Source organism: Exophiala bonariae, assembly GCF_035927105.1.
Source record: "Exophiala bonariae strain CCFEE 5792 chromosome Unknown scaffold_29, whole genome shotgun sequence".
Taxonomy (NCBI): domain Eukaryota; kingdom Fungi; phylum Ascomycota; class Eurotiomycetes; order Chaetothyriales; family Herpotrichiellaceae; genus Exophiala; species Exophiala bonariae.
Genome location: NW_027042504.1, coordinates 155,428 through 177,125, shown reverse-complemented (window position 1 = coordinate 177,125; position 21,698 = coordinate 155,428). Strand labels below are relative to the sequence as shown.

The following is a 21,698-nucleotide window of genomic DNA, read 5'->3' as shown; positions in this document are numbered from 1 at the left end:
AAAGGATGTGGATATTCACTGTTTCCAAGTCCCTCGATAGTGATGAGATGTTTGCCAACAACTAGTCACAACGTTTAGAAGCTAATGTGGATGCCTCTTCATCCTGAGTTTTCTCACCTCCGATCAAAGGGAACAAGCAAGCATTGACGGCAACATGTTTCAACTTCTTCACGTCGTGGGAATCCACGCTCTGTAACACGACTGTGCAAGCTCCACAACCACCTTCACCACATCCCAGTTTGGTGCCTTTGAATCCATGGCGGGATCTGATGAAGTCCAGAAGTGTCCATTCAGGATTGGGATTGTTCAGCACAATCTCCTCCCCGTTCATGTAGAACTGTAAAGACGAACTACGAAACTCCGACTCAATCAGAGACTGCAGTTTCAAAAACCTGGATGGCACCGGTGGCCGCTGGGTTGTGAATGGAAGAGCCATGATGGCGCTGGGGTGACAACTCGCAGTGTGCTGTCTTCTTAATTTCGTGTCGTGGGTTTGTTTGTGATTCCATGAAAATCGTGCACTACTAGACTAACATAAGACTGGACTGGAAGCGAACGCCCTACCAGTGATCGAGCGTACATGGCTGCTGACTTAATTTGATCCGCGACCATATTGATGACTTTGGCATTGCATGGCATTGGACGCGTGGATTCGGTCCAACCGGATGGAAGGCATGTTAGCGGACATCAGCGATCAAATTGGCAGATGCACGGTCGATCTCGTACACGGCAAGTTTGGGATCCCCCACTCTTGAGGTGGTCTCGAAACGGCACGAAACCCGGGTGACTGATATCGCTTTTCCATCTCAAGACATTCAGTGGTGCTTAACAAGTTGGATCTTCGTTGCATCAACAATCGCCATCATGACCGAGCCATTCCGCTTGCATCATGTACGTGGCTTGCCCACTCCTCTGGCCTCGGGGTGGATCTCGGAGTTTCACTGTGGAAAGTCCAATCTGTCCTGTGGGGACGTGATTGCCTGTTCTTTTCGCTTCTTGTCAACAAAAGCTTTACACAGAACGTTTTCCACAGCTTCTCAACACTATACCACGTCTTTCAATTGCGCAGAGCTCGCTCGAACACCAAGATGCCCTCCAGAATCTCTCCAGATGGTTTCAAACCCCTTGAGAATACCTTACTATTCCAGCCCTTGAAACTCGGTAGCTTGAATCTTGAGCACCGAGTACTGATGGCTCCTTTGACTCGAATGAGAGGGACCAAAGTTGCGGATGGTGTCTATGTGCCAGGAGACCTGAACGTGGAATACTATTCGCAAAGAGCGAGTAAAGGTGGTTTCCTGCTGACGGAAGCATGCCCGATCAGCAGATATGTAAGTGTGATCCGAAATACGACACGGCAAGATGCTCACACTTCAAGGCTGCAGGATATCCTGGTGTACCTGGGATCTTTACTGCAGAGCAAAAGGCTGGCTGGCGGCGAGTGACAGATGCAGTCCATTCAAAAGGAGGGTTCATTTTCTGTCAACTGTGGCATGTCGGCCGAGCCACGGTGCCTTCTTTCCTCGATGGGCGAGACTGCGTCAGCGCCAGCAATATCCCGCTAAAAGGCAAAGCTCTCGACGGGACCGAGTATGCTGCTACGCCTCCCAAGGCGATGACGGTGGAGGAGATAAAGGAGACCGTTTCTGAATATGCTGCAGCTGCAAAGCGCGCCTTGGAAGCTGGGTTTGACGGGGTCGAGATTCACGGGTAACATCTGACGTGTCGATTTCTGTCAACAGAGTTGAAGCTGACAATGCCTAGAGCAAACGGATATCTACTGGATCAATTTTTGCACGACAACGTCAATATCAGAGATGATATATATGGAGGCTCAATCGAGAACAGGTCTCGATTTGTTCTTGAAGTAATCCAGGCTGTCACGGCGGCGGTTGGAGCTGACAGAACCGGTATCCGTCTCAGCCCTTACAACTATTTCCAAGACACCCGCGATTCAAACCCCAATGAACATTGGGCTTATCTCTGTGAAAAGATCGCGCAGCTCCCATCCTCAAGTCGACTGGCATATGTTCACATGGTTGAACCACGATTCGATGAGGTGCTTGATGAAGCGGCGAAACTGTCTTCATTGGGAGACACTACAGTGGCTTCGACAGAAAGCAAGAACAAACCTTCACTTGTACCTTTCAGACAGATATTGCAAAAAGGCGGTATCAAGTTCCTTGCAGCTGGAAGCTTCAACAAGGACAATGCTGTACCTAAACTCGACTCGGATGGGGCTGATGCTATCATATTTGGCAGATGGTTCATCGCAAACCCGGATCTGCCGGTGCGACTCGCTGAAGGCTTGCCTCTGAATCCTTATGATCGTGATAGCTTCTATGGTGCTTCGCCTCCGAGCAAGGGATACGTGGACTATCCATTTTACAAGGCTGCAGCAGCAGCAGCCTAGATATAGTAGATCAGTAAGAGTAGAGGCAATCGTTACATAGATGGTCCTTCATGGATATTGGCATACTTGTATGTAGTTCATCAGTAGGTTGGCAAGCACGGTGTGAGGATGCCTTCAGACCCTGGGCTAGCCCAAGCGATTGGCGTTAGGTAAAAGCACCACTTTTTAGGTTGCGGACGGGGATCCTCTAGCCATTAGCCAACTCGTTGTTTGGTGACATATTCCAGCCGATTTACCTCGGGCGCTTTCTAACTATGGAGCACCAAGACAGATAACAATTTAGCTGTCCTGGCGGGCGACCACAGCGACTGAGCCGGAGATAGGCGGGGGCATTGATAAGAACCCTTTCCCTCCCCACAATCCACCAGGGAGTTCCGAATAGCCAATCTTCCAGTTAAAGCTAGCAGTCCCCTCGCCCTGGTTTCCCCTCCCACTCACCACCCCATCCACCCTGGTGTTATGCGTCTGGACGCCCCAGCACTGTTGTCACGTCGGATTGAACAACCACACTTTGGCATCAATATATAATAGAAACGAGAAGTCGATAAAGCTCAGGTTGTTGCTTCGACAGGCCCCATGTCTGCTTCAACAAAGCCGAAGAAGTATATTTGCACCTGGGCAGGATGTGACAAGTCATTCACACGCTCAGATCATCTTCAAAGGCACGTTCTAAACCATGAGCCTGGTGGGAGTACTTGTCCCAGATGTAGTATGTACTTCAAAAGACCAGATCTTTTAGGTAAGCCTGAACGTTTTCCGCAAGGCTATGTCTTTGATGGATTGACAGTGTGTGGTAACATCTTTCCAGATCGACACATGCTTCGACATCGTCAAAGAGACGAAGAAGCAGGCGGTGACGGCCTGGGTGTGATTGAAAGCCGCAAGAAACTGTGGCGTGACGCGGATGGCAATATTGTCAGCAAGCGACCAGCTGGAGGCGATGATCACCGACCTACTATGAAAAGGAAAGCATTTGACCAACCAAGCCAATCTCAGCGGGATGGGCTTCTGAACAGTTATGATTTTGAAATCCCGCAAACAGAACCTCTTTCGCCCCCAAAGTCGATGTTGGGAGCGGAATCTATGGATGGCCCTTTGCCAATGCCCGAGTTCTACAACGATAATGCATTTGCTGAGTCTGCGAATGGACCAGACACTAGCATGTTCGACTTTCTCGCCAACTCATCATGGGGTAGCAATACCACATCTTCGTCCATGTGTACTGGGGGAGGAATGCCGTCTGAGGACATGTTCAATCCAGACACAGGTGGGTTTCAGAAGCAAATCCATACTGATCTTAGCCACTAATTCAATCTGCAGCAAGCTCTTTTAACATGCCTTTCACTACGATGAATAACTACAACTGGCTTTTTGACCTTGGTGAAATGGGTAAAGTCGCAGGAGATCCGCAGCAGGACTTCAACTATGCGTCAAACATGATGATTATACGCCAGGACCAGATACGACCTCCCACTTACCATCACGCTGAGATGTCGAACGAGTATGGCTACGTTGCTGAGAGCGCTGTTCCACACCCACAACAAATACCAAGCGCTTCGGATGCCCAAAATGAGCAGATTCGGACTGACCAGATCCATGCTTACCTATCAAGTGCGTCACAACTTGATAGACCATCTAACACCAACATTTCACAGACCTTTCCGATCTCGCCATCTTCACTAGCCTCAGGGCCATTACTGACAGCATCAAGAGCTGACTCGCAGCCTGCTTCAACCCCAGAGACATCAGATGATCATTCATCAAACCATTTCCCCAAGAAGCCACGGCAAGCACCAACCATGACGGCAATGCTGGAGGAAAATATTCCTCTGCCACAAGCCCGTATGCCCAAGATCGATCAGGTATCTCGCAATGAGATATTGAAGCTGCTTGCGGTGGCGAGCCCCCGAACACCGGAAGGCACAGAAATCGACTCTGATCATCCTGATTTAACGCTTTCTGCCATGCAGAACTACCTAGATCTGTTCTTTTCTCGATTCAACGTCGCATATCCATTATTACATCAGCCAACTTTTGATCCCTCGGAAACCCACACTCTACTTCTCCTTGCTGTACTGCTATTAGGGGCCACTTACAGCAAGAAGGCTGTCCACCGGTTGGCGGTATGTATTCATGATGTCTTGCGGGGACAAATATTCCAGCACCCATCCTTCTCTGCAGTTCCAGAGTTATGGATGCTGCAGACTATTCTTTTAGTCGAATGTTTCGGGAAATCAAGAGCGGGACAGAAGCAGCATGATATGGCTCATCTATTCCATGGATTATTGATCAAGTCAGACTCCTCACTCCATTCCTCTCCTGTATAAATACTGACTTGGACCTAGTCTCATTCGGAGGAGCGACTGTCAAACTGTCCGCCCGCTAAATATTGGAGAGTCCTCTGGAGACCTCGAAGCGGATTGGAAGAAGGCAATAGATTGTGAACTTCGGAAAAGGTGGGAAAGATTCCCATGAATGACAGGAGAGACCTGCTAACTCAAATGTAGACTTGCCTTCCTTTGCTTCCTTTGGGATACACAACACGCAGTACTGTTCTCTCAATCACTCTGCATGTCTTCATTTGAACTCCGCACCACGTTGCCATGCAACCAAGCAGCATGGGAAGCGAGATCTGCGGAAGAGTGGTGGAAACACGCAAAGAAAGAACCCCAGATTTCCTTCTTAGCAGTATTGAAGTCATACATGAATCCCGACTCTGGGTCGAATATCCCGGAGCTAAATGCTCTGTCCCGGCTCCTCATTCTACATGGACTGATGTCCATTCAGTGGGACATGAAACGCAGAGATCAGACATCTCTTGGTAAGCAGTCTGCCCTTCGTTTTGGGATGTGAAGCAAACTGACGAGCATGCAAGGCATTGAGAGTTCACTTTCGATGAATCAAACCAAATGGCAGGATCGATTAGCTCATTCTTACGATGCATGGAAAGCCGACTTCGACACGTATTGCATGAATATGTCTCTCTCGCTGACGACACCGTCTCGAAAAGCCGAATTTCTTCGGTTCAGCACGGCAACAGTCGCTATCTACCATGCAGCCCATGTAACTCTCAACGTGGAGATTCTGGACCTCCAAATATATGCTGGTGCTCGCCATATTATTGGAAGACCCGTCACCCGAGCAGATTATGATCGATCACGACGTATTGTTAAAGAATGGGCGCGGCCGGGTGGCTCTACCCCTGCAGCAAAGGCCGCATGGCACGCAGCACATCTCCTCCGGGATGGAATCATGAATCTCGATAACTGGGACGTGAACAATGCTTTTCACTATCCCTGGTGTTTATACATTGCCACCCTCACATGCTGGGCGTTCCACTTTGCAAATTCCTCGAATATGACTCAGGACAGGAGCGTGTCGTCCAATCAGCGGCACGCCGGAGCTGGTGATCATGAAAGAGACAATGGTGAGATAGACGACGGCATTGTATGGCACGCGAAGTCGGAGATGAATGCTCTGGTAAGTAGCATGACCAGTGTGACACCCGAGAGTATCTGGAGAGTCCTAGGTAAGTACAGCACTTCAGGACTGACAGCCGTTATGGCCAAGCATTTGAGCAATGTTCGGTGGGCAGTGGTTCACGAAGGCATGAAGGTGCTGAGGGGTCTAGTCCCCGAGCGCTCTATTAATGAGTATGAGGCATTTCTGAGATAGATATACGTGTTCTATGATTTCAAACAATCAACTTACCAATGAGGCCTTTCATTTGGTAGCTTTGCAGAGTTACAGTGAGAATTAGTGTACCATTTAGTCAGCAATCAACTATGTACAGATTTATTACCGAAACGGCACTCTTCAATTAACCCAGGATAGATGAGCCATTATGTTTGTTCGTGTACTCCGTCTTTGAGCAATACATGCTCTACTGTTACCGTAACGAATGCAAACCTTTTGAGAGTATTTAGACGCACCGCCACCCTACTTTTAGGACACCCACCCACCGTAGCTAGGTGGATATAGTGCGCTCCCGACATCTAAGGTTTAGGGAGGCCCCGAACAATCTATTCACCTGTCCATTGTCTTACAACTAAGTGAAATATCTCCAATTGAACGAATCCTGCCCATCTTCGAGCTCACTCGTGTTGACATCTTCAGCTCGTAAAACAACGCCCTGTTCTTTGTTGCGCTTCGCATTTTCTCTCTTCATGTAGAGTCCCATATAAAGTGTGAAGGCAATGCATGTGACATTGCATGCACTTGTGGCAATCAGGGTAGGGACATAACTGCATCTTGATCAGTCTAGTTATTCACGACGACTGTGTTTCAACTTACCCAGGTGCATATTCGACCCTGAAAGTCGATGCCGAAAGTATTCCTCCCAAGTTTCCGAGTCCCACCAACAGACCGGTAGTGGCTGCACGCGAGTTCTCTTCCAGGTTATTGTTGTTGTGCCAGGAGTGTACAAGACAGCTAGGTATATATGCACCTCCCGCCATGAGGAAGCATGCGAAATATGCAACTCCCTTACTGTGTAATGGATCAATTGCGGCAAGAATGATCATACCAGTGAGGGAAACCGTTAATGCGAAGACGATGTGATATGTGCGCTCACGAAAGTAGTCAGAGGATTTGGTGACACATAGTAGTATCACAAAGCCAACACTATTTGGGGCAACTGTCCACAAATTCGTTTTGACAACCGAGTATCCAAGTCTTTGGACAATCTGCATGGAATTTAGAGAAAGTTTTGGAATTAAGATATGTAGAACGAACCTGAGGCAGAAAATTGGATGTTGTGGCAAAGGCAACCGGATAGGTGAAGGAGATGATCACCCATAATCCAAACTTCCAATCTTTCCAGGTAGCAAAGCATGCTTTTAGATCGAACTCGGAGTTGACGCTTTTCGAAGAATCTCTCAGGGAACGAGCTCTTGCTGCGTTTTTCTCGGCCTCGTTGAGGAACCAAGCAGTGTCAGGGCGAGCGGGGAGCCAGAAGTATGCAACGGCCGCCACGATGACGGTAGCAGCTCCCTCAATGATGAATAGCCACATCCACCCCTTCACATTGACATGTTTGATCTGGAACACGGCATAGGAGATCAGGCCACTGAATGCTGCCGCAAGGAGGGCACTGCCAAAGAATAACGCGATTCGGAAGCCTAGTTCACCTCTTGTATAAAACAGAGTCATGTAGAAAACCACTCCAGCAAAGAAGCCTGCCTCAAATGTACCAAGAATCAATCTGATTGCCAACATGCCTCCGAAGTTTTTAGCAGCGCACTGGATCAAGGACATAGCGCCCCAGCCCAACATGACTTTCTTTGGGTATCAGTGATGAATTTGACAAGAAGTGGTGAGGACTTACGTGTTGGCAGCATAACTCTTCCAGAAAATTTCTTTGTAAGCAAATTCAAAGGGAGATCACAGAGTCCGAAAGGGACGTAAAATAACAAGATCAGCAATGAATATTCATTGCCCTTGAATTTCATGTCTTTATCCATGCCATCGGTCTTTGCATTTCCCAGATTACTGCGATCTACACTGTTGAAGAAATACATCAAAGACAAAAAAGGCAATAAAAAGCAATCCATCTTTCGAACTGAACATCCGAATTTGTTAATCGTGGTGCAAGCATCGAGATGTGTAGAATCGACTTACCATATGATCTTTCGGCTTCTTTATCAATGTGTGGTAAGATTTCACCATTCTCAAGGTTATGCTTCGGTTCTGATGTTGCCATCATGTCCTTCTCGAAGGTTGCCATCTTGTAGTCTTGGGTACGTGCTCCTTGTTTGAACTTCAGTCTTGAAGATATTTAGAAGTTTTGTAGGAGGATGAGTGTTTTCTGAAGCAGCAAGACTAAGCTGTGGCACCAAACGCCCTTGTTGAACAGCTAGGCAATGCCGGGCGGCAAGTCGAGTTCATGATAGCTTTGAATAGCTTTCAAACATCGCAAATAATCTCGTGATTGCGCAAGAAGATCCTGCGACTTCAGAGTCTGGATAACGCTATCCTTGCTCACGAGGATAACAAGAGTGGTCGGCCAATCATGGATAGTGCTCCATGACTAGCGATATCGAACAACAGTAGGTATCCACAACATTTGAGGCCATGAACATTGATCGACTCACGTGATGTTGTGTTAGACCAACGCAATTGGTGGCCAGGCTATGGCAGATAACGCCGTTGACAGGCCAAGGGGTGGCCTTCTTTAGAGTTTGATAAGATAGACACCTAGTGCGCATCATGCAGTGCTACGCTGTAGTCGTCCTTTTCACAAGCCTTCCAACAAGCATATCCTCCACTCTTGGGCAATTTACCTTGGTTGTCCCAACAATTGGCCTCTCGAGCTTTCCGACTGGAAGCCCTTGATTACCCCGCAAATCGCAGACTTATCGTCGCCAAGTTTGCACATCGCCATGTTCAGAGTTTGAATGAATCGCCAAATCGATCATCTCCATAAACTTTTTTTGAACACGTGGACGTTGGCTGACGGTCGAAACGCAGCACAATTGTACGATCGTACAATACTTTGCATTGCCTCTCGGCGACATAGATATCAAGTAGTTGCGGTTTACTATTACCCTTTGACCTTCAGCACACCATACTTACCTCACTAGAAACCATAATTTTCACCAAGGGCAAGGGAAGAAGCGCAAGCCAAGATGACCATTGCAAGTGCTCCTCCAATTCTCGATTTCTCCGGTGAGTGGTTCAACCCCTAAGCTAGTCTCATATCAGCACTGACTAAAGATCAGTGTTCTATGGCAACGACCAAGAAGCAAAGTCAAAATTGGTCGATGATGTACGGAACTGTTGTTTGCATAACGGATTTTTCCAAATCACCGGCCATAGAGTACCAGCGGACTTACAAGAAGCCGTCTTAGACTGTCTCAAGGACTTTTTTGCACTTCCACAGGCAGCGAAGGAAAAAGTCCTCAAAGGTAATTGTGGAGAAAATTGTTCCATGCGCTGTCTTCGGAAAACAAGCTGACGTGGTTTAAGACAAAAATACTTGGAATAGAGGGTACGAGAGGATTGGCTCCCAAATTCTGGAAGCTGGAACAAATCCTGACCAGAAGGAAGGCTTCTACATCGGGGAAGAAATCACGAAGGATCATCCTTACTTCATCCAAAAGAAACTTAACAGTGGACCAAACTTGTGGCCTGACAACGTCAAAGATGTTCAAAGATTCAAGTCTGTTTCAATGGAGTACTATAACGCGATGCATGCCTTAGCCAGGGACATTCTTTCCATTATCGCTCAGACATTGGAGCTCGATGCTTCCTATTTCAAAGAATTCACTACGGATGCTGTCGCCACCTTGAGATACCTCCATTATCCCCCGCAAGCACCAGACTCAGACGAGAAACTCTCGAGGGGTATTGGTGCACACACAGATTTCGGTTCAGTGACATTGCTCATGCAGGACGATGTGGACGGGCTACAAGTGTATGAGAAAAGCACAAATGAATGGCTTGACGTACGTGAGCATCCTTGGCGCTGCGTGAACAATCTGACTAACGATCCGACTTAGGTCGTCCCTATTAAAGGAGCATATGTGGTGAACCTTGGAAATATGTTCATGCGATGGTAAGTGCTCGAAATTCAAACCCTGAGATTTTACGACTCCGGCTAAGCCATGCTAAAGGTCTAACGACAAATACATTTCCAATCTTCACAGAGTCATAAATAAATCCGGCAAGGAGCGATACTCTATCCCATTCTTTTTCAGCGGCAACCCAGACTACATGATTGAATGTCTGCCAAACTGCCGTAAAGACGATGAAGAGCCAAAGTATCCTCCTATCACGGTGGAAGGAGCTGTGGGTGGAAGCTACAAGGCAAGCTATGGTGCAGCAGAAGCCTTCAAGATGACGGCCCCTGCGGTCGTTCCAGCTCCACAGGCGATAACCGCATAAGGTTCGCAGCTTCCACTTTTGAAGATGTATTCTGGAAGTGCTGAAATATGGCTGGTTTATTTAGCGGCACGATCACAATGAAGCCTGGGTCACGATGTGGCTAGTATTAGTTGTAGAGGATAAAGTACGAGGAAAAGTTCGCAGCTTGATTTCAATATCATTTGCGTGCCTAAGTCGTTCGCCATCAACCATCTCAAACCTTACCCACTGTTGTTGTTTTGTTAACTTTCAAGTATGCATTCTCCCCCACCCTTAAATAACTCCCATTAGAGTCTCCTTATCTGCCGAGGAATCGTCGTCTTTTTAAAGTTCCCCGGCTTTTGGCATTTGAGACAATCAACTGACTTGGAACAAGCCTGGCCCAGACCATCAGAGACCAGCTCGCCGGACTACAGGCTTTTGTTCCGATAAGGCCCTAAAGTGGCGGAGATTCGTCCTCTAGTCATGAGTGGCCGGTCCCAGGACAGCCTCGTTCCTGTGTTATCAGAGCTCTTCTTTCAGACGTACATATAAAACAGATGAAGAGTTCTGCCATCAATCCTGCGGTCTATCATTACCATTTATTGATCCTGTATCCAATAACTTCCCCAAGATGTCTGTCACTGAAAAGAAGATCGAACCCGAGATAGGTGCTGTGCCTTCAAAGGTCTACTCTGAGACGGTCGGGACGATCGAAAAGCTCCAGGACTCGGACGATGCTGCGAATCAAGAATTCTACGGCAATTCTATCAGCGACTCTTATCGTTTCAAATCAGAGCTTGTCAACAAGTGTATGCAAGAGATTGGTTTCGGACGGTATCAGTATGAGCTGTTCGTTGTCACAGGTTTTGGCTGGATTACAGATAATTTGTATGATCCACACTTGTTGTTCATATGGACTTTACTGACGATGTGCTTAGCTGGTCCCAGGGTATTGGCACCATTCAGCCTGCCGTCAGACTCGAGTTCAACGACGTTACCAGAGTTGCGTTCAGTTCGATAGCATATTATGCCGGATTGATCTGTGGAGCATCTTTCTGGGGTATATCTGCTGATTTTGTAAGTCTAAATTCGAGTCTTGGTCCTACTGCGATCCATGCAAATCCACAGTTTGCACACTACAATCTCAACAATACTAATGGTAATCTAGATTGGCCGCAAGCCAGCATTCAACGTTACTCTTTTGATCGGTGGCATCTTTGGTCTTGCTGTAGGAGGCGTCAACAACTTTATCGGCTTTTGCGTGCTCTGGGCTATCATTGGCACAGCTGCAGGTGGCAATGTCCCTGTAGACTCTATGATATTTCTCGAGTTCGTGCCAGGATCTCACCAGTATCTGCTCACAGCACTTTCCGCATGGTGGAATCTTGGACAAGTCATTGTCTCTCTCATCGGATGGGTTTTCATCGCCAACTTCACTTGTCCTACGGGCTCTACACCTGAGACATGCCGTAGAGAGGATAATATGGGATGGTGAGTTGGTTCCAAGCCAAATCACTCTCCGACATAAGACTGATCGACTCTGCACAGGCGATATGTCATGTTCACCCTAGGCGCTTTGACACTAGCCTTCGCATTCGTTCGAATGTTCGTCTTCAAGATGCCTGAATCACCACGATACTTGCTTTCTAAAAACAGAGATGCGGAAGCAGTCGAAGCAGTTAACTACGTTGCAAGACGTAACGGAAAACCTGAACCTCTTACCTTGGCCATGTTTCGACAGATTGATCTTGATCTTGGCATCATTGTAAACCCTGAAGAGACGGGCAGGCAAGGCCTCACACGGACTCAAATTCTCAAAGAGAATCTAGCGGATTTCAAGTCAACCAACTTTAAGAATCTGTTTGCTACTCGCAAACTGGCCCAGCACACCACAATTATCTGGCTCATTTGGCTTACGATCGGCATTGCGTATCCACTATATTTCAATTTCCTACCTACTTACCTGGCTCAGAAGTTTACCGACAACTCTTCTTTCGACGACACATACAGGAACTATTGCATTGCCTCAACAGTTGGAGTGGTAGGTCCAGTCGCAGCAGCCTTCGCCGTGCGAACTAAACTTGGACGTCGCTACATGATGGGCATTTCTGCTATCATAACTGGAGTCTTCCTGTTCTCTTATACTGCAGCAAGGACACCGGCTGCCAACCTGGCATTCACCTGCATAAGTGGTTTGTGGGGTAACTTCGGTAAGTTCTTTTGCATCGCCAAATCATTCATGCTTCATACTTACCCCTATGTCATATAGAATACGCAATCATGTACGCTTTTACCCCAGAAAGCTACTCGGCTCCTCAGCGTGGACTTGGTACTGGATTCGCTGCGACCTTGTTGAGATTCGGTGGCCTCTGTGCAAGTTTGATCGGCACATATTCCGACTTTACTGTGGTTCCAATTTACGTGTCGGCTGGTATGTGGATGGCAGTGGGATTAATCTCTTTTGGTCTGCCATTTGAGACCCAACAGCACGCCGCTATCTAGATGCTCATAATTGACGAAATGGAAGCCGAAATAGGATATGTGATGTTCAAGCTCGACACTGAGGTAGAGAAGGAGAGGACGTAGCACCCTGGATTACTAAGTACCTCACTAAGTTAGTTTCTCCAGATACGCCTCTTGGAAAGTCTGCAATAGCAGCTGTTTGGCTAGTCTTGTCTTCGTCTGTTCTTTGTTCTTCTAATGTTCCAAACAACATGACCTCGACTTTAGAGAATTTGACTCGTAAATGGGCTGTTTGAAGAGCTTAATCGCTAATGGCCCAAACTAGGACGTTTATTGGTGGACGTGCCATGAACAGTTACTGATGAGACATAGACTTGTTACTACCTGTGGCTCGACATCAACGTGTTGCGCGATTAATATGCTGCGAATAACTCTTGGGTCCACGCGGCAGTCTGAACTCTGGAAACAGATAAAGTCTATGTGGCTGTAGATGTATATATCATGTGTTTATTTTCGTTTGACAAGAGTACACTAATCGCAAGTATCTATGAAGTTAAGAACCCCCCATAGTAAGTATCTAACCACTCACAAGCTGTACGACCTGCGCCTTGTAGGTTGAATCGGCCAACACTACCGACATAGCCATCAGGCCTGACATTTACAATGGCAACCTCTTGATCATTCAGACTTCCAAGCCACTTCTCGGTGCAGCCTACGCCAGATACCCTATCTTTGATATCGTCCAGATAGAAAGTCCATTTGCTCTGTTGTAGTAACTGCGGGAGGTCGGAGATCTCGATTGCAGTTTTCGGCATGGCTGTAACGGTAGCAAAAGTGAAGAGTCGAGATGCGGCAGTGTAACGGCCTGGTTGCAGAAAGTTGTCCGCTTCAACGGGTGGCAAGTTGATTGTGGCATATGATTTGGCGGCTGCAGTAGTAGAACGACCTATCATTGAGTCTGCTGAATTGATATAGCCGCAGACGTTTTGCAGAAATTCGGACGCGACGTGAATATCTGGAACGAAAAAGTAGATCCTGAATTGACCAAGCATTGGGATGTCGAGTTGTATGTCAACTGGGTTAGCATCGATATATCGAGTCACCTTCGCTGGTGCCACCAGCTCTCCCGCCCGAAGGATTCCTCTGGGCGCTTTCTCTGGAACTGTGATGATATTTGGGGTATAATGAACGCCTACACCCGAGATAAAACCAACATTGGTTGCGAAGTTATCTGCGAGTGCCTTGGAATCTCCACCTGTGAATGCAGCAGCGTGTTCAAAATCGAAGTTTATCAGGTCTTGGGCAATTTTGCGGCGTTCCTGTTGGTATGTCGCTAGTAAAGCCGTCCCTGCTAGACCTCTGATGGCCAAGTTGAGCTTCCAGGATAAGTTGAAAGTGTCATGCATCGACGTGTTCATCCCCTGAGCCGCTTTAGGTGAGTGGGTGTGGCCCGCCTGAGGTCTTTAATCAGTCACACTGTCCATCATGTCTCAGGAGACAGATCACTCACATCGCCAGTGATGAACACACGTTCATTGCAGTCAGTGAACGTGCTTGCGACTCTCTGACCAACTTTATAAACGCTGAACCATTCTACCAAAAGTAGTTAATCCCCATCCCTCAGACACTAGATATCCTCGTAAAGAATTTTACTTACCAACATTGGTCCATGTGACCGAGTAGGGAGCCATGATATCCTGTGCCTTCTTCATCACATACTCTTGAGTGGCCTCAGCGGGCACACTGTCTGGCAGGTCACGATCGAGCTCAATGTAAAGCCTGGTCATGTTTCGCTCACGAGGGATGCACAATACCGTTCCCGCCTGTTCTGAATGAATCACCACCTTGCTCCAGAGATCTGGAAAGTCTGTTTCAATGACACCTAGGGATCATCAGTATCGAGATGCCAAATTGGAGTGGGAACTTTACCATCTAGTACTCCCCATTTCGAATTGCTGCTCTCCCCCACCATCTGAGCTCCAGGAATGCTCTTTCGGACATTGGAGTGGGCGCCATCACAACCAACCAAGTACCTCGTCTTGAATGATCTGACCGATCCAGACTTTTTATCTTCAAAGTGGACATCTATCGAAGATTTGAGGCTATCGGCAGTGTACTTGAGTAATGGAGAGCTCCTCGTTACTTCTACCCCGCGTTCTCTCATGTCCTCAATAAAAATATCCTCCACCATTCCCTGGTGGACAAGCAGAATAAATGGGTCTTTCACGTCCAATTGAGCGGGATAGTGAATCTCTCTGCCTGTGCGATGTAGGCTTTTCATGCTGGTAGAGCTCTGAGTCACTGTCAGCACACTGTAATTACATGCATTTTCGGGTTGCCCATTATTCCCAGGGGCAGTACGATGGAACTCCTAACTCAGTGCAACTTACCCAGAAACAGATATCATAGATCTTTACACCTTTCCGAAGCAATGAATCAGCGAGGCGTAGTTGCCTGAATGTCTCGATGGTCTTTGGCTGCAATCCATCGGCACGGCCTGTGCTCGTCTTGTCATCTCTGTCGTCGAGGATCTTTGCCTTAATCCCGTACATGGATAAATTTGAGCTATTCTCATCAGTACCACGTGCTGTTCAAGGAATATTTGGTTTGCCAAAAGATCCATACCCTAACATCAGACCGGCTGGGCCAGCTCCAACGATAGTGATGGCTTCAGTGTCAACACCATTAGTGACCTGGTGGTCACCATTGACCATGAAGCCTTCATTGTTGGCTGCTGGACTCATTTTTGGCGAACTTATTGCTCGAGAACGCTTCATCGACTTTTGCTGTCCTCCATCATAGTCATCTGCGGCGCGTTTAAGGGGCCCTTTGAAGGTCGTGAGGCTTTTCACCCCTGGTAGTGTTGTGGGCAAATCAGGTGATGCTGTTGTGTGACCTTTTGTTGTACCATGGTCCTGAGACATCGTATCATTCGAGCATGACACTTGCCACAGTGTATGAGCGTAACCCCACTCTTGTCTTTTCGCAATGGAAAGTGGATGGACTCAACAATTAGTTTGTCATCTCCAAGACGATAAGGACGGAGTTGAGCTGAATGTTCCGTGCCCACTCAGTCAGGATAATTCGTACAAAGGGTACGAGCGCCAAGATTCAAGTTTCCCCAAGCCGCTCCCAGGTACCTTGCTCTGCCACGCTGCAGGAAAGACACTCTAACAAACCCTAATGAGCAGGTCGAGACTTACGAAGTACCACCTGGTCGAAAGGCATCCAGTCGAACAAAGACGATTGTAGATGTCAAACACCCTCGTCACGTGAAGTAAGTCAAGTGACCGACGACGATGAGAGAACTTGTACATTCAACATGGGAGGATACTATCCAGAAAAAGCGTGACCAGCGTGAGAGCCTTGTAGCGCCGTTCTTAGTCCCTGTTGATGCAAAAAATGCTATCTCTGAGGAAATCTTAGAAAACGGAGACATTAAGTCTTTGATTGATTTGTTTTCATCGGGAAAGCTGAAAGCGAAAGATTTAGTTCTATCTTATGTGGAAAAGTAAGTCAGACATAAATTTTTGAAAGTACATCGGCTGCGACTGATGAGAAGACAGTGCAGCAAAGGCACAGCAGCAGGTAGCTAGACTCTCCCTCGAAATCTGGCTGGACGAAACCTATGCTTATCACTATGCTAGACAAACTGCCTTACAGAAGTCCTCTTCACGAGTGCGATTGAGGAGGCATCGTTACTAGACGAATATTTTGCTTCCACTGGGAGATTAATAGGACCATTGCATGGAGTGCCTATCACATTGAAAGACCAATTCAATGTGAAAGGCGTGGACTCAAGTATCGGCTATGTTTCGAGGGCATTCAAGCCTGCCATAGAAGATGCAGTTTTGGTGGACACGCTCAAAAGTCTGGGGGCGATAATACTGGCCAAGACGAATCTCCCGCAGAGCATAATGGTACATTTGCTTCTTTTGCATATGATTTCTTCTGGCTAATACGTGATAGTGGTGCGAAACCGAGTGTCCTTTATGGGGTTTGACTACAAACCCCAGAAATCCAGAATTCACCCCAGGAGGCTCAACTGGTGGTGAGGCCGTGCTGCTTGCTCTCAAAGGCACAATGTTGGGTTGGGGAACTGATATTGGAGGCTCCATCCGTATTCCGTCTCATATGAATGGCTTATGGGGCTTGAAGCCTACGGTGTGTTAAGTAAGAGCCTGTTAATCCGAATGGGAGGGCTAACCTAAATCTCGGCGAGTAGAGCACCAGATTGCCATATCGAGGGGTTCCTGTGTCAACTGAAGGTCAAGAGCATGTGCCGTCATCGGTAGGACCAATGGCAAGAACTTTGTCGTCCCTCACCCATATAATGCACCTTATGCTTGATGCCCAGACACATTTACGAGATCCCAGGGTTACGCCAATACCGTGGCGAAAAGACATTTTTGAGGAGGTGCAAACTCGACCATTGACTATTGGGGTCTTGATTGACGACGGGGTCGTAAAGGTTCACCCGCCGATTGACAGGGTTCTCAGAGAGCTAGAAGCAAAATTGAAATCTGCAGGTCATGAAATTGTGCAGTGGGATGCTTCCGGACATAAAGAGTGCATCGAGATTATGGTCAGCTACTCGAATCCGTGGTATACTTGTGGCTGACACCATTTAGGATTTGTTTTATACTGCCGATGGAGGGGAAGATATTAGAAGGGATGTGACCGCCAGTGGTGAGCCTTACATCCCGCATGTTGAAGGCTTGATCAATCGCGGACAACCTATATCTGTATTCGCTTATTGGCAACTCAACAAGAGAAAGATTGCAGCTCAGAATGCATACTGGGACAAATGGAACAACAAAAAGAGTCCGATTTCTGGAAAATCGGTTGATATACTGCTCATGCCGACCATGCCACATACTGCGGTGCCTCATCGCACGTGCCGCTGGGTTGGATACACCAAGGTTTGGAATTTTCTCGACTATACTGCACTTTCTTTTCCCGCCGGGCAAGTCAGAGGGGCGACAGATATATTGCCGTCAGAACACTACAGCCCTCGTAACGAGTATGATGAATGGAACTGGAAACTATACGATCCACATACAATGGACGGTCATCCCGTGGGATTACAGCTAGTTGGAAGGCGGTTTGATGAAGAGAAAGTTTTAGGTATCGCGACAGTGATTGAGAAATTGATAAAGGAGTAAGTTGCTGATGAGAAGAGATTGCCATAATCATAGAATAACTCTGAATGCTCAGGCATTCTTCTTAATACTAGAAGCATACGTTTTGAATCCGTAATACCACTGAGCTAATTTCGCTCACCACTTTGTAACTCCTCCATCAACACAAAGATCCTGACCTGTCATATATGAGCTCGCATCACTTGCAAGGAAAACACATGCCCCTCTAATATCCTCTGGCATGGCGACTCTACGATTCATGATTTCGTCCTTCCAACTTTCCAAGAGATGGGGGAACTGATGAATATAAGTTGGACTGTGCACTGGCACGATATTGATATGAACTCACCGGTGCAGTCATCTCCGTTCTCACATAGCCCGGTGAGATTGTATTAACACGAATTCCCTGCTCAGATGTCAGCCAATGTCCCGCCTCCCATAATTTGGCTCAACCCACGTATTGTACCAACTCAGCAGCGATAGCTGGGCACATGGCTCGTACAGCTCCTTTGCTGCCGCAATAAGCACTGCTCATCTGACTTCTTATAGCCATGTAGCTAGCTATACTAGCCACAAGAACAATACTTCCACATTTTGTTCCATTTTCAATCATTTGTTTTGCAGCAAATTGTGCTGTGTGGTATACACCCATGACGTTGACAGATAGTAGTTTCTGATGTTCCTCGAAAGAGGTGTCAAGAAATGCTAAATTCCGATTGATGCCTGCACATGGAACGCAGATGTCTAACTTGCCCTGAAAATCGGATTTGAAGGATTCAAACCCCTTTTGGAGGCTTTCGATAGATCCAACATCAACTCTGGCCAAGAAAGCAGTATCAGCAAGACTACCGAGTGCTCGATCTTGAAACGGTACGAGAACTAATTACTTGTAATATTTCGTCTTCACACCATAGTCTTTCTCAATGTCATAAAAACCTTGCACTGGATCGATGACATCGAAAATTGCTACATCTGCTCCAGCCTCGGCAAGCCCCTGAGCAAATGCAAGCCCACATCCTCGGGCACCACCCGTCACAAGGGCTGTCCGACCCTTGAGTGAGAACTGATGGTGCATTAGCGATCATCGTCGAACTAAAGTCCGCAGAGAAGGCTGGGAAGGACACACCTTGCTCATATTAAGTCACGTGGAAGGCTCGCTGCTGTCAGGGGTTCAGGGGTCAGGGAGGAAGGCTTTTCGGGGCCTGGAACTTGTGACAAAGATGCAAACGAGCTCAGTAGGAACAGAAGAATGAGTGTCAGAGCTCACTACGGGATTCGAATGATGGACAATGAATTCTGTGTAGCAAAAGTTTCCATTACCACCATAGTTGGGAATCTTCCATGCCGCACTTACCCTCCGTCTAGTCCTCGAACGCCCCCATTTTTGTAACCCGAGTACAGCCATAGCTTAGCTAGTAGTGAAAATGTTATGCGGTCCAACTAGAGAATGCTTGAGTGGTTAGTGCGGATTTGATGTGCCTGACAGCCCGAGCCATGCAAGGCACTGTACGTGCCAAGGATCGCACAACCAGCAAGCAACGCTTTACTCTTTTTCGCACACGCAGAACTCCGTTCGTACTTCCTCCTGCTTATCGCTCTGACACACACCAAACCGCAACAATCGAGTATCCGTCATTGACCTCAAGACCGTAAGCTTATCGAGCTGCATTGTTTGTGCTAGCATTGATTTGCGGAGAGTGCAACCGAGACGATAGTCAACTGCCGCCTGTTGTCCATGTGAAGGGAGGGAACACTGGGACACGTGGAGGATGCCATCAGCATGGCCAGCTTCATCCGCCCTCCCAGAACCCCCTAGCTTGTTGTTATTTTTCTGATTCGGGATAATTGTATCCTTACTCCAAAACCCTCATCCACACAACTTCAAGGGAGCGTGTTCCTGAAAGTTTCAAAACAAGTCTTTCGAACTAGCATTCATTTAAATTTGGACACAATCAATATGGGCAAGAAGCGAGTTCTCGTTAGCTATGGAGTTGATATTGACGCCGTCGCCGGCTGGCTGGGCTCTTATGGTGGCGAAGACTCGACGAGTGACATCAGCAGAGGTGAGAAACCAAGCCTCGCTGACTTGTATTACCATCTTTATACACTTGAAGCTCATCAAGACAGGGCTTTTCGCGGGCACGCATGGGACACGTCGTCTCCTAAAACTGTTCGATAAATACAACATCAAAGCAACTTGGTTCATTCCAGGACACTCTCTCGAGACATTTCCTGAAGAGTGTGCTATGGTACGAGACGCAGGCCATGAGATCGGCTTGCACGGATACTCGCACGAGAACCCGTCAGACATGAGTTTTGAACAGCAGAGAGATGTCCTCGACCATACTTTCAAGCTGCTGACTGATTTCTGTGGAAAGCCGCCTCGAGGAAGTGTTGCGCCGTGGTGGGAGGTGAGTGAAGCTGGTACGGAACTTCTCTTGAGCTACGGTATCGAATATGATCATTCCATGGGCCATGAAGACTGTCAAATGTACTGGCTGCGCACTGGGGATACGTGGACCAAGATTGATTACAAGAAAACAGCCGCTGAGTGGATGAAACCTCTGGTCAGGGGAAAAGAGACCGGCTTAGTGGAGATCCCTGGATCTTGGTACATCGACGACTTACCACCTATGATGTTCATGAAAAACTCCGCGAACAGCCACGGGTGGGTCAATCCACGGGACATCGAAGACATCTGGAAGGTAAGCTACAGCCATTGAACCCCTGTTGTGGCAGCCGTGCAGAGCTAAGTTCTCTGCCAGGATCATTTCGACTATTATTACCGCGAGTTTGACGACTTCATTTTCCCCATGACCATTCATCCCGATGTCAGTGGCAGGCCCCACGTCTTGCTCATGCATGAAAGGTAGTACCTAGGCCGATACACATCATTCAATCGCTAACAACAGCAGGATCATTGAGCATATCAATAAACATGAGGGAGTCGAGTGGGTTACTATGGAACAAATGTGCGATGACTTCAAGAGCAAAAATACTCCTCCAGCAGACGGTTTGATGCCGGCGTCAAGAGAAGAAGTCCTCAAGAAGTATTCGCCCAAGTAGCACTCAATCGTGATATGGAGATTGATGACTTTCGGAGTAAAATTCGTCTCGTGCATCATTATTTCGTAGCTCATCCGAGGGGATTTCTAGAGCAAGTCTCGTGTGCAAACACTGTTTTCTTGGTAGCATGGTTGTTTCTATCCCAACATTGCCGACACGTGAGACCAGGGGCATCCGAGGCAACGGCAAAACTGTACCCGGAACCACTTAGAATATGGGGAACCACGTGATGATTTAGCTGTGGACTGGTCCGTGGCCCTCGCCCATTCTTGATCGCACTAGTGACGTGCACCTGCAGACCACTAGGTTCAATCCCCCACTCTTGCATCCGTTTTCCTGCTGAAGTCCAGATTCCACAACGTACCTCATACGGATGTGTGCCTAACACTCGCCCGCAGGCGCCCAGAAGAGGTGGGAGAGTTCTATGCAGCCATCTACCGAGTCGAGAGATAAGCTTCTCGCCCACCAACGGGGCCCACCCTTTTATCTAGAAGCGCTAGGGTGGACTCGAGACGGAGGTCGACATTCTGTAATGACCTCGATGACTTTCAAGGGATGTTACTCACGTGTGACTGACTGCCATGCCGTGTACGCATCGTACAGGTGTGCGTGTCATGAGAGAGCATTGGATCAAAAGGACGAATTTGGCGCGTATCGACTTAATTGATTGCACTCGTGGCTCGGAGTCTGGTTATGCAGATATCCACTCGCATCTTCGACATCGCATGATTGATACCAACGAAAGAGCCATACCAAAGCAGGCACTGTAT

At 47.6% G+C, this 21,698-nt stretch overlaps 10 protein-coding genes across 10 annotated transcripts; 6 read left to right on the top strand and 4 right to left on the bottom strand.

Annotated features, from left to right (window-relative positions):
• Window positions 1-61: 61 nt before the first annotated feature.
• LTR84_007380 (uncharacterized protein) lies at window positions 62-436 on the bottom strand (the record flags this gene model as incomplete). The annotated part of the gene is made up of 1 exon (XM_064850933.1): window positions 62-436. The coding sequence occupies one exon, from the start codon at window positions 434-436 to the stop codon at window positions 62-64; it is 375 nt and encodes a 124-aa protein (XP_064702202.1).
• A 652-nt stretch (window positions 437-1,088) lies between these two features.
• Window positions 1,089-2,413, top strand: LTR84_007379 (uncharacterized protein; the record flags this gene model as incomplete). The annotated part of the gene is made up of 3 exons (XM_064850932.1): window positions 1,089-1,331; window positions 1,379-1,710; window positions 1,765-2,413. The coding sequence occupies 3 exons, from the start codon at window positions 1,089-1,091 to the stop codon at window positions 2,411-2,413; spliced, it is 1,224 nt and encodes a 407-aa protein (XP_064702201.1).
• Window positions 2,414-3,229: 816 nt separating this feature from the next.
• Window positions 3,230-6,088, top strand: LTR84_007378 (uncharacterized protein; the record flags this gene model as incomplete). Its single annotated transcript, XM_064850931.1, has 5 exons — window positions 3,230-3,680; window positions 3,734-4,706; window positions 4,759-4,869; window positions 4,921-5,234; window positions 5,289-6,088. 5 exons carry the CDS (start codon window positions 3,230-3,232, stop codon window positions 6,086-6,088), a joined length of 2,649 nt encoding a protein of 882 aa, XP_064702200.1.
• A 373-nt stretch (window positions 6,089-6,461) lies between these two features.
• Window positions 6,462-8,138, bottom strand: LTR84_007377 (uncharacterized protein; the record flags this gene model as incomplete). The annotated part of the gene is made up of 5 exons (XM_064850930.1): window positions 6,462-6,657; window positions 6,707-7,098; window positions 7,148-7,689; window positions 7,740-7,910; window positions 8,033-8,138. The coding sequence occupies 5 exons, from the start codon at window positions 8,136-8,138 to the stop codon at window positions 6,462-6,464; spliced, it is 1,407 nt and encodes a 468-aa protein (XP_064702199.1).
• Window positions 8,139-9,039: 901 nt separating this feature from the next.
• Window positions 9,040-10,297, top strand: LTR84_007376 (uncharacterized protein; the record flags this gene model as incomplete). The annotated part of the gene is made up of 5 exons (XM_064850929.1): window positions 9,040-9,079; window positions 9,133-9,318; window positions 9,380-9,858; window positions 9,913-9,968; window positions 10,027-10,297. The coding sequence occupies 5 exons, from the start codon at window positions 9,040-9,042 to the stop codon at window positions 10,295-10,297; spliced, it is 1,032 nt and encodes a 343-aa protein (XP_064702198.1).
• Window positions 10,298-10,889: 592 nt separating this feature from the next.
• Window positions 10,890-12,760, top strand: LTR84_007375 (uncharacterized protein; the record flags this gene model as incomplete). The annotated part of the gene is made up of 5 exons (XM_064850928.1): window positions 10,890-11,146; window positions 11,197-11,335; window positions 11,427-11,749; window positions 11,807-12,468; window positions 12,528-12,760. 5 exons carry the CDS (start codon window positions 10,890-10,892, stop codon window positions 12,758-12,760), a joined length of 1,614 nt encoding a protein of 537 aa, XP_064702197.1.
• Window positions 12,761-13,266: 506 nt separating this feature from the next.
• LTR84_007374 (uncharacterized protein) lies at window positions 13,267-15,465 on the bottom strand (the record flags this gene model as incomplete). Its single annotated transcript, XM_064850927.1, has 6 exons — window positions 13,267-14,175; window positions 14,232-14,314; window positions 14,379-14,603; window positions 14,651-15,014; window positions 15,112-15,286; window positions 15,347-15,465. The coding sequence occupies 6 exons, from the start codon at window positions 15,463-15,465 to the stop codon at window positions 13,267-13,269; spliced, it is 1,875 nt and encodes a 624-aa protein (XP_064702196.1).
• A 1,589-nt stretch (window positions 15,466-17,054) lies between these two features.
• Window positions 17,055-17,886, top strand: LTR84_007373 (uncharacterized protein; the record flags this gene model as incomplete). Its single annotated transcript, XM_064850926.1, has 2 exons — window positions 17,055-17,306; window positions 17,353-17,886. The coding sequence occupies 2 exons, from the start codon at window positions 17,055-17,057 to the stop codon at window positions 17,884-17,886; spliced, it is 786 nt and encodes a 261-aa protein (XP_064702195.1).
• An 859-nt stretch (window positions 17,887-18,745) lies between these two features.
• LTR84_007372 (uncharacterized protein) lies at window positions 18,746-18,997 on the bottom strand (the record flags this gene model as incomplete). The annotated part of the gene is made up of 2 exons (XM_064850925.1): window positions 18,746-18,925; window positions 18,989-18,997. 2 exons carry the CDS (start codon window positions 18,995-18,997, stop codon window positions 18,746-18,748), a joined length of 189 nt encoding a protein of 62 aa, XP_064702194.1.
• An 822-nt stretch (window positions 18,998-19,819) lies between these two features.
• On the top strand, window positions 19,820-20,928 carry LTR84_007371 (uncharacterized protein; the record flags this gene model as incomplete). The annotated part of the gene is made up of 4 exons (XM_064850924.1): window positions 19,820-19,925; window positions 19,990-20,567; window positions 20,628-20,731; window positions 20,778-20,928. The coding sequence occupies 4 exons, from the start codon at window positions 19,820-19,822 to the stop codon at window positions 20,926-20,928; spliced, it is 939 nt and encodes a 312-aa protein (XP_064702193.1).
• Window positions 20,929-21,698: the final 770 nt, after the last annotated feature.